Here is a 15,495-nt window from a genome sequence, read left to right as displayed (position 1 = left end):
ATATGAAGTAAGTGAAGTTAGCTATAATCGGAAGTAGACGCAATCCAATTTTTTGGCAGTTTATCTTCAAATAAATAAATCCTATGGCTAATTTTATCTGATAGGTTCCATTAGGTCCTCAATTTCTTTCTAAATATAAAGGAACAACAGTGTTGTAGAATCTTAAAACAAGCATTACATCAAAATGAAAATTAACTGCACTGGGCATCATTAGCACAGCTACCAAAATTATGTTGGTATTGAACTGATTATGATTTCAGCTAGAGCCGGTTTACATTTAATTTTAAACCCCTTCAGACAAATTAGCACTTCAGTGGAAGTAGTGCAAGACAGCGATAAATATCTGCATCAACATATTATAATATGATAAATATCTATATCAACATATTATGTGAAATATTTAAAAAAATATATGAAGCAAAATCAGTAAATTTAGGAGTCAGAGTACATACATGTAAACATTTTTCTTATGTATATAATGAGAGAGCACATGTGCACAGGAGATAAAGTAAAACTTCAATTATAATACTTCCTACAATGGTGATTTAAATCAGTAGAAAATCTGTACATAGACTAGTCATTATGTTGATGCAAGTTCAATGATCAAGGCTGCTTGCCCTGATGGAACAGATCTCCTTTAAAGTAGAAAGGAGCTTACAAAGACTTGCAGCGCTTCCATGGCACAGCATCTACAGGATTTGTCTTAGCTAGCTAAAAGCACATTTTTTGCTTGTAAGATTTTCACAGTCTAGTCAGAGAACAAATAAGTAATATGTACCTCCATAGCTGACTTTAAAAAGGCCACATAAGTTTCTAGAATTTCTAGTTTTGAACTAATTTTTTTTTCAATTTTTTTCAGTTCTTCATTCAGAAAGCCAGTTCTGCTAGAAAAAGCTGCCACCTGCTCAGGTTCAAATTCTTCCATATCTTTGATGATTCTTTCAGCTGCTTCCAGTTCATGTGAAGTTTCCTTTCAGGGTACAAGCATAGAACAATATGTATAATGACTAAAAAGGACTTGTGAATATTGATATCACATTGTTAATTTTCACTAGTATTGCTTTCTTATTTACAATTCAATTGCTTAGTTGAAGAAGAGCTCATAATGGACATTATATGCTGAAAATAACCATTTCTTTCCTTTAACATTTTGACACTAAAAACTATGAATGTAGTTATTAAAATAGCTCTTTTGAATGGGAAAAAAAAGTAGGAATCTCAGTATTCAGATTAAGTAAACCGCTTCACAGTGTAAGAATGAAAACGACAGAAGTGTTCCACGTGGGAACATCGATAGCTAGAACTGATACAATTCCTTTAATAAACAGTATAGCCCAATTTTCTGAACTGATTCTCTTGAGTCTAAATCCCTCTTAACTGCTTGTCTGATTCTCAGTTCTTGTAGAAGAAATCAGTGTCCACTCTACAGTGAGACTCCAGAGTCTCACTGGGTCCTCGTAAGGCTACTGCTGTAATTGTTTTAAGGCCTGTCCTTGTAGCACTTTGCCTTATGAATCTTAGTTCCACTCATGCCTTCATTCTTGAATCAATAATTGTTTCCTAGCTCCAGACTAGTCCCTACCCATCGCGCTAGACTGCCCTGCATTCCAACCCAAACCAATGTTCTTGCATATGGCAAATCTGCAGAAATCAGATGATCAAATAGTGGGTCGTATCTGTTACTCCATCAACTGCTCAGACCCAGAAGAAAGTCATAGTATGCTGTCTGAGCAAGAGCTGAGTTACTAACATTTTCCATGATTCAGCTGGGATTCTGGTTTTCAGATTCACTGTCTTAACTCATAGCGTCATATGTCTATATCTATGTGCTTATCTACTTTTATGTATTTAATTCAATACCACTTAGTCTATCTACCTCTGGCATTCAGCCAAGAGCGCAAACTCTAGCATATCACAATCCACAGAAAGAATAGATAGGAGAGGTTACTATTGTCAGGGCAGATTGTACACTGCAACAAAGGTTACACCCTGGCATGCAAAAATTTGGCAGAAAAGACACTAAAAACTACTATACAGTCTTGCGGAACAAAAAGGGGCTCTTGCTCATCTGCTGAACTTTTTATATTCTTACTATGTGCTCTCCAGATTTTCTTCAAAGTTAATTTTATTTCCACAGACACTGTACAGATCCATCTCTTGGGTTCCATAAACTGTTGCCTGAAACAAAAAAGAACTCTATAGGAGTAATGGAGTTTTAAGAACTCCTAAAACATAGGATACTCCTAAAATGTATACTGCCATGTTGTTCAGCTTAGGCATGAAATATGCACCTGTCTCAAGGCCATGGAGGGGATTCAATTGGTTTTAAGCCACTTTCAGATACTGTAGTACTACAGGAGCTGGAAAGGCCCTGGATGTGACTTAAAAATAGCCTCATCTGTGTTACAGAGCTGACTGCTGCAGTGCTTTCATACCATGGCTGCATTCCCAACATGACCAATGGATATCTGATGGCAACTTTACGGTCCCTTCAAAGTTTCTCCACCTGGGAACTACTTTTTTCTTTTTTGCTGATTCATCCTTTTTATTTGGCATAATAAACCACAAGAAGAGTTTTCTGTGCCTCTGACTGTCTAGACAATTTTTAAACTTGGTGCCTCAGGCAGGAGTAGTAATCCACATTTGAAGAGTCTTCCTATCAAGGGCTGATACTGGGATCTTGAGGTAGTAACAAATAAGACTATGAGATAGAGACAGTGGGGATAACCAATGATAAAAGAAGGACTGACTTGTAATGTTACCTGTGGTTTTGTTAATTAATTACAGTTTTAAATTAAACTATAGACCTATTTTCTTTCCAAGAATACATAAGAAATTTTCAGCCTCTCACCTTATTTAGAATGACATACATCATGCATTTGTTTCTAAAAGTACTTAACATTATTAAAGCGTCTTTTTTTTTTTACCTTTGTTTGTTTAGCCAGTTCAAGGTGTTTGTTCAGAACTCTTTCTGACTCAGACAAATATGAACCAATTTCCATACCAACTGCAAGCATCGGGGTGATTTTTTTAATTGACTGCGATACCTTTATTTGAAAACATTATTTACATAGTTAATCTATACAGGTAGACAGTATAAACACAGTATAAAACATCACTTGGTATAGAAAAACATGAAGTAACACTTGTTTTTTGGTGTTTAGATTATGTACTTTGTATAATCAGAGAAATTCAGGAATGAAAATATAAAAGAAAATTCTACGATTTCTCCTAAGAAAATTCTAACAGGTATGGTCAGAATTTGAGAAAAAAACCTCCTGTTTGCTCTCATTTTGTTGATAGTGCTTTCCTTTAACCAAAGTATCCCAGGCTTATTATTTCAATAAGGCACAACTGCATTATAATCTAGATATTATAACCTTGGCAGAAATACTTTTATTATGCTCCATTTTTTTTCAGAAAGTACATTTAAAGCTTCTCTGCCAAGCCAAGAGACCTATTTTTGTGCAGATACATGTACACAACTCCATTTCATTGTCACTGTAAGATGTTATATATGCATGACGATAACAAAACAGATTATGAAGAGCAGAGGCAGATGATACCAGACATAGTATGTATAGTTATTATTAGACATGTGAAGTCACATGTACCATACATTTTAAGAAGTGGCTGCTGATTGAGGTTCAAACTTTATTAAATGAAGCTCAGGGGCAGTTGAATTTAGCACCAGATTCTTTGGGATACTTCGTATTAGCAGAAGGTTGGAATGAAAAGTGTTTTGCTTGGTAGGAATACAACAATAAACACTGTTCACTGTAATGAAAGATCATGTATTATGACTCAAATCTCCAAAATGTTCTCTAATGCAAGGCTGGGAACAAAGTGATTAGAACAAACTGCAGAATGAAACTGTGTGTTAAAATTGGGGTCTACATCTTGAGTAAAAATAATTGAAGTTTTAGCTTAAGATTCACAATATGCTGGTGACATAATTTCTACAAGACCAACAGCAGCTATCAGCAAGTCTTTTATTTTCAGCTAAACTCAACAATATTTTCACTGTGTTCTAATACCATGAAGCCTCTTCTACATAAATTGTATGCAAAGGGACCAATTTATGGCAAATTGACTTCCCATTTGATTCAGAATAGTTCATTATAAACATCATGCAAACATTATAAAATATCAGATTGCAGACTTAATTATTCAGTCATTAAATTTGATTTACTTTTTTGGTCTACACTCTGGGATTTCCTTCATATGAACCTCGTTAAAAGATTATATTTTTTAATTTGAACCTTATCTAGAAGCCATGTGTCTATTCCATCTCTAACAAGTCATTAAAAAGGTTTGCAGTACCACAGAACATTCAACAGCTTAAAGAAGGCTGTGATGTCCTTGATGCATCAGTATCTTAATGAATAAAGGGAATTTTTCAGTTATCATTTATTCAGAATCTACTCTCCTTCAGCCTTCCTGAAAATTTGCTGTGGTTCACAGTCACCATGCTTATTAACCCTCCATTTTGCCACACTTCTATTTTTATCTTCAGCCAAATGAAACAGAAGACATAGAAACAGTATAGGAAACCTACATGCAGGTCACAGTCCTGATTGCTCACTTCCTTTCAAAAAGAACAAATTACAATAGCTCATTATCTAAGCAAATCCATGCTTATTGAAGATTACTGGCAAAATGTTCTCATGGAAACAGCTGCATTTTTCAGAACAGCTTTAGGTTCATTTGTGCTGATAACAGCATTCAGCATTCTAACTACAACTGTGCACTCTCTAACAAGCCAATATGTTATCTGTAATTATTTGAGTCAACTTTAATATTCATAGCTAAATTATGGAAATGCAATGCACCGTTCATGAGTGCATTAAGAAGGTGACATGTTATGATGTACCTTATTTAGATGATCTTCAAGTGAGGCAGTCCATTGTTGTTTCTTCAAAGTAAGTTCTTTATAATCTGGACACTTCCTGATTAACTGATCTACTTTTTTTTGAACGTATTCCATCATTTTCTGAATTCCTGTCACCCAAGAGCTAAAATGGAAAAGTAGAACTGTTGTTATTTCTCATTTTTACTCAACAATCAGGATGATAATGATTAAAAAAAACCCAACACCTTTTCTGTTGATTTGTATGACAAGTAACATGAATTTCAAACTGTGACCCTTAAAAGAAAAATAACCAAGAGAAATATTAAAATTAATCCAAACAAAATTGATAATAAGTAGAACACAGGGATGACATTTCCAAACAAATCATTTATCACCAGTGTGTACGTTAGATTCACATGCCAGATATGCTGATTCACTGAGCAATATCTCATGTCACAAATAATTCTGACTTTAGTTATACTATCTAAAGACTAAAACCACAAATGGAACTGCCTAAAAAGAGTGAAAATATATGGCATATCACTTCTACTTTAAAAAGAATGTTTTCTTTGGACTTTCAAATATTTCAGTGTTTTTACAGTAGCTGAAAAAAGAATGTCATATACATTCTAAGTCAACATCTCTTTAAAGATGCTGTTTTAACAGGAGAAAAGACAACATCAATTTACAAAACAATGGCTTGTCTTATAACTTAAAACATTTAATAACAGGGAAGCAATTCACAATCTGAATACTTGAGGCAGTCCTCTTCAAACTGTAAAGTTACCACATACAATTAAGATCTGAAGTTTTGATATTTAAAAAAAGAGAAGAAACTCACATATCAATTGATTTACTACTGAAATTTATTAATCATAAGAATTTTTGGAAGACAAACATGTTCAAAATAAGTTTTTCATTACTCTAGTTTCATTAGAAACTTATGTTAATACAGGTAATTATTCCAGGTTTCCTCCTTTGTCTTCTAAAATTAAAGGAAATTTTCTCCTCACTTCAGATCAGGCTCGGAGAGTTAAATTCTGCAACCTCAAAGAAAAACCTTATTCTACACTACTAACATGAATTATGGTATTAATAGACGATTCTGTTTGAATCTGATCCAAGAGTTGGTCACAAAGAGAATCCAAATTTTAAGTCCTTTTTAAGGAGTAGGTGGTTTCAAATTTTGTAAATTACTCTTTCAAAAATTAGCAACCTGTTAGTTTGTGCTTTATCCTTAAATTCTAAAAATGTCACTCCCCTATTTCAGTACTCCTTAAAAAGAGGTATGTTTAAAAACTTCTATTAGCACCACTCCTTTAAAAAAGCAATAAGAGAACAAGATTTATAGTTTTTGAAAATGATAGTTTAGATCTCAATAAAATCTTTGAAAGTATCATTGGTTTGCTAGACCACAATAAATACATAACAGCAGTAAAATAAAGACAGTTCTTACACTCACAGGCAAGCTAATTGGCTGGCAAAGTAACAAGGGAAAAAATGGACAAAACTTACTGATTATACAATTTCTTTAGAATTAATACATATAAATTTTTGCTCCTCCTGTTTTTTCCAGCTAGTTTTAATTTAAAAATATGAAAGCCCGAAAATCAGACTTACCAATATTTTCATTTTGAAACACCCTAAGATTACAAGAAAGAGCTGCCTTCTGTCACTTTTCTATAATCTATTCCTCTTCCAATGTGAAGATTTTCAGCATTTTCATATATTTGGACTATCTTTTAGTATAAGGCTGCAACATGCCTCAAGAAGATTTGAAAGTAGGACAGAATTAACATCATATTTCTCCATTTTTACTGTGAGCTGGATTTCCAATTATGCCACTGAAGTCAGTGTCACTAGCCTTAAACATAGGCCTCCCTCAATGAGAGGGTATCAGTATTAGATTTGTAAATCATAAACTACTAGAGCTGTCTTATCATATGCATACAAACTGCCTGGCTTATTTTTGGGTACTCTAAAAATGAAAATAACAAAACAATGTGGATACAGAAATCCATCTACATTTTAATTCTCTTAATGTTCAAGTACTCTATCTTCTCTCGGTGCATTTAAACCTGTACTACACATGGCAGTCACTTTGATATTTCATTGCAAATGTATTTTCCAGTATCCTCATTCAGAAGATACAGTACAATTCAGGGCACCATCTCATCAAAATCGACGAAGTGTCACCCAGCCTGAGCAAGGTCAGATGATTCCTTCTCTATATTAATAAATATATTGTCTGAAAAACTGGAGAATCTGGCTTCTTTTTTAAAACTATTAAAGTCATGCAGGTAGCAGAGCATGCAATACCTTCTCTATCACAAACAATGAAGGAATTCTAAAATTACTGTGCTCCAACTACTACTTCAGGGAGCTGGCAGCTATTTTCAGATTCCACACAAATTTCTACTTGCGGCCAGCTAGTTCAAGAATCCTACCAGATTGCAAACACTTAACAGCTATGTATCTCATTGTCAGATTATACTTTCTTGTCTGTCTTATGGCAAAGCAGCTTTTTGAAAAGATACCTAAACTTTTTCAGATCCACACTCTTCACCACCTTCAAATGGTGACCGCCCACGTCCCGCAGGATTTCCAGTCCGGTTAGATAAAGGAAATGGGAAGTCTGTGAGGACAGTTAAGACTACCTATGAATTGTGCAATAAGGGGAACAAAATAGTAAACAGGATTTAGTATTGATAGGGTTCTGTTTTCTGTCCAAATCCTCCTCCTTTGACCCTCAGCTGTTCATACAAATCTTGTTGTCCCATGTGGGTTAATCACTGGGCTAAATACTGGCCAGCATTTAAGGATGGCACAGCGGCTTATATATGACAAAGAGAGGCCTCTCTCTTTCCTCTTTCAAAACATGAACATTTCTGGGGGAAACTAATATTCTGGAATATAACACCTTACCACATTTGCTGACAGAACTCACTGTGTCACCATTACTAGGTTTATGAGCTGGCTGGGAGCATTCTGGGTATCTCCTAAAGCCATGGGTTAGGCAAAAAAAAGACTTGTCTTGGTATACAAAAAGTTGAATGTGAGTCAGGATCGTCGCTGTGGCATTGAAGACTAGCCCCATGCTGAGTTGCATCTGGAAGAGACTAGCCAGCAGGCTACTTCCCTCTGTTAAGGGCTTGTGAAACAGCACCCGGAGGCCAGTTTGTCCAGTTTGGGTCCCCACGGTACAAGACAGACAGACAAGCTGAAGTGAATTGAGCAGAGGCCACCTAGATGGTTGGAGGCTGGAGCACATGATGTACAAGGGGGTGCTGACAGAACTCTGTTCAGAGTACAGAAGAGATGAAGAGGTGATGTAATTGCTGTCTTTCATTACCTGTGAGGAAGTGGGGTTATATAAAAGACAGGATCAGAGTCTTTTCAGAGGTGTACAGCAAAAGGGCAAGAGGCAATGCTCACAAGTTGCAGCAACAGAAATTTTGGCTAGATATAAGAAAAACATGTTTCACAAGGAGAGTGCTTAAGCACTAGAACAGGTTGCCCAGAGAGGCTATGGAGTCTCCATCCTTGGAGATATTCAAAATTTGGCCCTAAGCAACCTAATCTAACCGACAGGTTTTGAGCAAGGTAATGTGCCAAATGACCTCCAGAGTTCCTTGCCAGTTTAAATTATTCCACGATTGCAATCCTCAAGCCCCTAGGAATATAAAGTGTTCCACCTGCACAGAAGTACTAGCACTACTCATTGAAATATATGGCAAATTCTTTACATTCGGGCAATGAGACCTGAAGGCAGCAGGGAAAAACTTGAAAAGCCATAATATTCTGTGTTTGCTTTCTTAGAAAGGGACTTATTTATTTTTATGATGCAAGTAGACATTTAAAATATTTGAGAGGCTGGGATTTTTCACTGTTTTTTTGTCCTGGTTTTGGCTTGGGTAGCGTTAACTCTCTTCTTAGTAACTGGTACAGTGCTGTGTTTCGGATTTAGTGTGAGAATGATGTTGATAACACTCTGAGGTTTTAGTTGTTGCTAAGTAGCGCTTATCCCAAGTTAAGGACTTTTCAGTTTCCCATGCTCTGCCAGCAAGCAGGTGTGCAAGAAGCTGGGAGGGAGCAGAGCCGGGGCAGCTGACCTGAACTAGCCAAAGGGGTATTCCATACCATGGAATGTCATGCTCAGTATATAAACAGGGGGGAGTTGGCCGGGAGGCACGGATCGCTGCTGGGGCATCGGTCAGCGGTTGGTGAGCAATTGCATTGTGCATCACGGCTTTTTTTCCTTTTTTTCCCCCTCTTCTTTTTTTTGTTATATTCATTTTCATTACTATTATTATTATTAATGTTAGTATTATAGTTTACTTTAGTTATTGAACTGTTCTTATCTCAACCGACGAGTTTTACCTTCTTTCCCAATTCTCCTCCCCATCCCATTGGGAGCGGAGGGGGAGTGAGGGAGTGAGCTAAGCTGCGTGGTGCTTAGCTGCTGACTGGGGTTAAACCACGACATCTTTAGAAAAGAGCAAAACACATTTCTAGTGAGATTGTCTATTGATATTGTTTTAAGTTTCACCTTCCTTCTCTAAATCACTGCTGCTTTAGCTGTAATGCTTTGCCATTTTTTAAATTATAATGTCTTCTAAGCAGAAATCTGTCCTTCTTTCTTTATTTATAGAATATCTTGAACAGCGCTTTGGCACACAGGAGATCTGCCTGTGGCATTACCTGTTTTTACTGAATTTTACCAGAAATGACTGATAGGGTTATTTTGACAAATTCATCCCATTCTTCTTGATGTGTACCAATGATATCTTACCATCCCACTGCTGATTTGGACTGTTTAAACATTTTTTTAAAACTCTTAATAAGGAAGAAAGAAAATTAATTACTCTTTATTTCAGGGATGCTTTCTATCAAGGTCTTCAGTGTTCCTAACATTAACCAATGCTGTGCAGACATGATTTGAAACACAGTATCTGCTTCGGTTGAGGTAATGTCTAGCAGAACATCAAGTCCTAGAGAACAGCAGCATGCATTCTGGAATTATGGCTGGTTTAGGAATAAAAGTCAAAGTTTCACTGAGGAAAATCCCTTTCCTTTCCATTTAACTAAAATATCAGGAGATGCTGAAGCAGTAACAGTAGCTGTAAAGCCAGCTGCATGTGTTCACAAAACAACTTCCTATTTGAATTTTCGATTTTGTCCCTTTGCTAGGTTCAAGCCAATTACATTTGGGGTGACAGGTGAAGGCACTTTAGATAAAATTTTTGCAAGGTCATGAGGTTAAATGCAAATCTTATCTAGACTTTCAGCTGCTGTGTTGAAGTAAAGCTATTCAAGGTTCAGGAATAATTAAGGACAGAAGCATATAACGGGAAGGTAGAGCTAAGCTGACCACTAGCCAACCATCACCCATGGTCATCTGCTCTGTCTTTGAAGTAGAACTCATTAGTATAAACGGTCTTCATTCTTATTACGCCAGCCTCCTACTGAGACCTGAAAAGTAGGAGATATTAAGCCACTAGGACTGATTCTAAACTAAGTCATGCTTCACATCAGTGTAAAAATCATATCTGTGGAGTACATCATCACTGTAATTAACAACAGCTGTGGAAGAAAAAAGTTATTTCGTTCATGAATTAAAACTACTAAGAAGTGGAGAAACTTCCGTATTTTCTGCACTTGGCTTAACACCTGTATTTTTGTCTTGCATCAAATCACATTATAATTGCTATAATGATGACTTTCAAAAAGGCCTAAAAGGATTACATTGGGCAGCAGGGAGTGTTCATAGCCACTGATACTTTAATTTTCTTTTACATACATTTACTTTTCCAAAATGTTAACTAAACCATTGTTTCTGAACACTGCCCTAACATACTAATTCCACTGTTTGACACCACTCTTACAAGTAGCATGTAGTATTCCTACAGATTTTTGTCAGAGATTGGTTTGTATGAATACCAACAGATTAAGTATGGCAGAAACTTTGAGTTTCAGGTCATTTAAATGCACGCCTACTTAGTTAACTACACTGGCTCTAAATGCAGTCTGATTCTAACTAGTTGAGTTATAAAGCAACAGGTAGATATGGAGAAATGCAGCAGATATGCAAAAATGGAGGGAATACCTGTGAGAATCTGCTTTATTAACTAAAGTTTGTCCCTTTTGCAAGGTAGTCACTGTGCAACCTTTAATTGCTTCCTGTAATTCCTCATACTTCAGTTTCCAGATAGGCAAATGTAAGCCTTCTGAATTAAAGATTTTAAGGTAATTCTCAATACCTTCAAGACCATCAAGTACCTGGGAAAAAAGAAAAAAAATCTGTTGTCAATATTTCTATTTAAAATGTGCATGTATATTCTTTTACATAAATAGAAGATCAATAGACATTTAATATTTGACATTTCTTCAGAAATGAAAAGCAATATTTTAATTTAGGGCCTGCTATTGACTTTGCAGGTCACAGAAAAACAGAGGTATAATTCAACAAAAGTTAATATAAGTATGGGCATGCAAAATCATGATTATTCTTTGAATTTAAAACTATTCCATTTTTTCAGCCATAGTCAGGCCAATTTGACATACTGAAGCAAAACCAAAATAACAAGAGTAATACAGCACATTAGCACTCAAAGTTTTGTTGAAGCGCACTATTAAGAGTTTTACTAAAATTCTTCTTCTTTTTAATGCTTTAAATCTATCAAATGTATATCCAACAAGTAAATTATAGTTAGATATATTTTCATTAAAAAGGTAGGCTTAGATTTTGCACATATGCAGCTTTGGGTTTTTTATACCTATTCTCTGTTTTCCTTTAGTGCAAGCAGAAGTTTCTCATTCAAATACCAGAAAAAAGTGACAAAAGTACTCTAAGAAAGAATCCTGCCTTTTTAGACAGAGTAAGGACAACATTGCAATATTCCATTATTAAAATCAGTAAATACTAATATTAGTAAAATAGAAACGTGCCCAAACCTACCATGCATAATTAACATCATAGCGGTAGCACCCTATTCTCTTACACAGATTATTTTTGTTGCTCTAAACACCAGAAAAACTTGAAATCTAAATAAAGCAAATCAGTAGACAATGTCTAATAGCATTAATTTCTCATTGAATGTATACATTTATGTAACAAATTAAAAACGTAATGACTATAACATAGACTACTCTGTATACATATTTTTAAAAGGAGATCAACTGTTTGTACACCACCAATCAAACTTGTGTTCTGACTTTGCCAATCTCTATATATACTCTAAGCTTTAGTTCAGTGAATAATTTTGCAGACTTACAGTCTGAAAATACATTGCTCTTGAAGCCTCAGTTCATCACTGAGAAGAATTCTGAGAGGCAACAAAACTACCTATACTACCTTCGATTATGTCAACTTCAAAATTACTACGTCAGAAGAGCAAAAGAACTTTGAGGCAGACTAAATTTGACTTTAAAGACTTTTGCAAGGTTTTAGATTCATAAAAAGTTAAAAAGTGAAAATTCAATGAGCTTCTCAGGGGACAATACGATCCAGCTTGCTACAGCATATTACACATGAACCAAGAACTCGGCAGCTGAGAATGAACCCTATATTACCAACTCAAAATAGCAAGAAGAGATACGTGAACTCTCTCAAACAACTGAAATCTATGCAAAAGAAATGAAGGAAAATAAAGAAAAGAGGATGAGCAAAAGTAATTCAACTTCTATACACAATGGATTAAAATAGGACACGCATACTATTTTATTGTCTCTGCCAGGTTATTTTTCCTTGCGGAATAAAGGATTCAGCATTTAAAAAAAAAAAAAAAAAAAAAAGATAGATATCCTGATTGTACAAAGAAAATTTTCTAAGAACAAGAACACTCCATGAGAGGAGGCGTGTAATTGAAGGTATCCAGGAAGGACTTTTCCTAAAACATGAAATCCTTTTAGTCATCACTAAGTATAAAAGAGGCCATAAACATCTGATCAAGACAGGAATTACAATCATCTTTGGAAACTCATAGATTCATGGACCTATGTGAATCTCAAAGATTTTTTTCTGTAAATAGAGACCATTCACATGAACATAGGAACTAAGTGAAGTTTGTTTATTTTGTGTAATAGTGTCCTGGTTTCGACTGGGATAGAGTTAATTTCTTTCCTAGTAGCTGGTACAGTGCTGTGTTTTGGATTTAGGATGAGAATAATGTTGGTAACACACTGATGTTTTAGTTGTTGCTAAGCAGTATTTACACTAAGTCAAGGACTTTTCAGCTTCTTACACCACCCCACCAGAGACTAGGCTGGAGGGCACAAGAAGCTGGGAGGAGACACAGCCAGGACAGCTGACTCAAACTGGCCAAAGGGATATTCCATACCGTATGACATCCTGTTCAGTACATAAACTAGGGGGAAAGCTGGCTGGGGGCCGCTGCTCGGGAACTGGCTGGGCATCGGTCGGTGGGTAGTGAGCAATTGCATTGTACATCACTTGTTTTGTATATTCTAATTCTTTTATCATTATCATTTTCCCTTCCTTTTCTGTCTTATTAAACTGTCTTTATCTCAACCCACAAATTTTACTTCCCCCCCCCCCCCCCGAATTCTCTCCCCCATCCCACCGGGGGGCGGGGAGCAAGCAAGCGGCTTTGTGGTGTTTAGCTGCCTGCTGGGTTAAACCACAACAGATAGGTTCTGTATAATGAATTCCAGTCTTCAGCATCATACTTAAGAATATTAAATTAAAGAGTCATAGGAAAGTTATAAAGTGTTCAAGAATGATTATGGATTTATAAGCATTTCAGAAGGAGCTAACCACTCAGCCAGACTTATTATAAGTATTACTAGTTAGCGTATTTAACTAGGTAAGCAGCAAATGTAAGAACATGTTTTGAGTCTTGCTAAAAAGCAATAGGGAAATCTAAAATGAATAAACCAAAAAGGTATATATTACTGCCATTGTTACATTTATCAAAGAGCAACATGAGCAGAATGGCAAAGGGACAAGAGACTATTTAGAAGAGAACCAGGATGAAAAAAAAAAAACCCAAAACAAAACCAGGTGTTCTCTGCAGCTTCTCCTCCTAAACATATCTGAGTGCCTTGCATGTTCATCAATCTGCACCTTCAAGGATGATAGACAACTTTATTGGGTTCCATTGCCTGCATTCTCAGTGCTATTGATACTTCAATCAATTAAGGCCACTACCACAAGCAAAGATTTATGTTTCCTCATGTTCAATTTCAGTTGCAAGTAGGAAGCCTGGTTACAGCAAGATATTATTTGGATTGACTTTTTCCATAGCAGCTGCTGCAGTCATTGGTAGTTCTGTACCATTCCTATTTTGCTCAGAATAGCAATATCAGGCCCTAAATTCAGACTTTCAAGAGCTCAACCAAATCAATGTCAAACAATCCACACAAAGCCAGCCTTCTACTTCTATCTCAGACCCTTTTCAAGAATTAGCATATGTGTGTATCTCCAATTTTTTCTTTTATAGCATAAGCATATTATGGCATAGACAGCAGAATATGAGGAGGAAAGCATCACGTCTACATACAACTGTGGTACCAGAGCATAAATTAAATGATATGGTTTTAGAAATTGTATTACTTGATCTATCAGCTGATAACACAAAAATACTTTGCAACTTATATATTCACAAGTTAAAGATGCAAGAGAGTTATAATTAGTGATCTAAATGCTTAATACTAACGACAGGGTTTTTTTTTCATTTTAGCATGGAAGATTAGTAGGGAAAGACAATAGTTATGCTAGCAAAATCTTACAAGCTGTAACTAAAATGAACACCAACATGCTGAAGATAACATGGGCATAACTCCTATGAGCAGAAATAATATCCCTCTTTCCTGAGCCATTTTGGGCATTTCCTGATATTAAAAAAACACTTTGTAATAAATCTAAATGTCATTCAAAAAGGATCTTAATATTTCTCTCTAAATTTCCTTGTTAATGGTTACCTTGACCTTCATGATTGGGATCCATTTTAAGTGATTTTAAAAAAGCCACAAAAACCATGCAACGCACTTTTCCTAGTCTGTTCAGTTTTGTGGTTGTGTGCATACGGAATATGAACGGTGCATTTTGTTGTGGTTCTTTTTTTTCCTACTTTAATTCTTTGATTTTGCTTTAGTGTTATTTTAGTTCAGTCTATCTTCCTCATCCACTTATAGTTTTGAGATCTTTTCAAGGAAATAAAGGATATAATCCCTCTGTATATCCTCTGCTTTTCTTCTGTCATCTGGCTCCATATAGTTGTCTTGCTTTCAAAGTCCTGTACCTGTTCAATTGTTTCTCTGTAGTTCCTTATGCTTCACTAATTAGCAAGATCAAAAGAAAGTAAAGGATTTTTCAGCAAGGCTTCTACTCAGCAACACGGACCGCTATGTACTTATTTATTTATTTATTTTTACCAATACTGAATGTTATCACCACAAAATCATTGACTAACGACATATAGAAACCCAAAAATTCCATTAACAAGGAAAAAGAGAGTCTAGAAGGTTAAGCAAAATACGTTTCACCGGGTCTTGCAGAGGTGTGTATTCCAACCCCCACAGCTCCATGCAGAGAATGCTCCACCTCTAAGTCCCTCCTGTATGTTCACTTTAAAGCTAGTTACTATCTATACTATCTCGAATGATTTTTAATTTTGCAATGG

At 35.7% G+C, this 15,495-nt stretch overlaps 1 protein-coding gene across 1 annotated transcript in view; it reads right to left on the bottom strand.

The window, feature by feature from the left end:
- CCDC141 (coiled-coil domain containing 141) overlaps positions 1-15,495 on the bottom strand; it is a 102,834-nt gene that overhangs the window by 37,132 nt on the left and 50,207 nt on the right. Inside the window, exons 8-11 of the mRNA XM_050900315.1 lie at positions 10,959-11,131; positions 4,874-5,015; positions 2,928-3,047; positions 779-970 (exon numbers count right to left, since the gene is read on the bottom strand). Coding sequence (XP_050756272.1) covers positions 779-970; positions 2,928-3,047; positions 4,874-5,015; positions 10,959-11,131 — 627 coding nt within the window. The remainder of the gene's footprint in view (positions 1-778; positions 971-2,927; positions 3,048-4,873; positions 5,016-10,958; positions 11,132-15,495) is intronic.

This window comes from Gymnogyps californianus, chromosome 7, assembly GCF_018139145.2.
Source record: "Gymnogyps californianus isolate 813 chromosome 7, ASM1813914v2, whole genome shotgun sequence".
Taxonomy (NCBI): Eukaryota; Metazoa; Chordata; class Aves; order Accipitriformes; family Cathartidae; genus Gymnogyps; species Gymnogyps californianus.
This window is presented reverse-complemented; position numbering and strand designations above follow the sequence as displayed.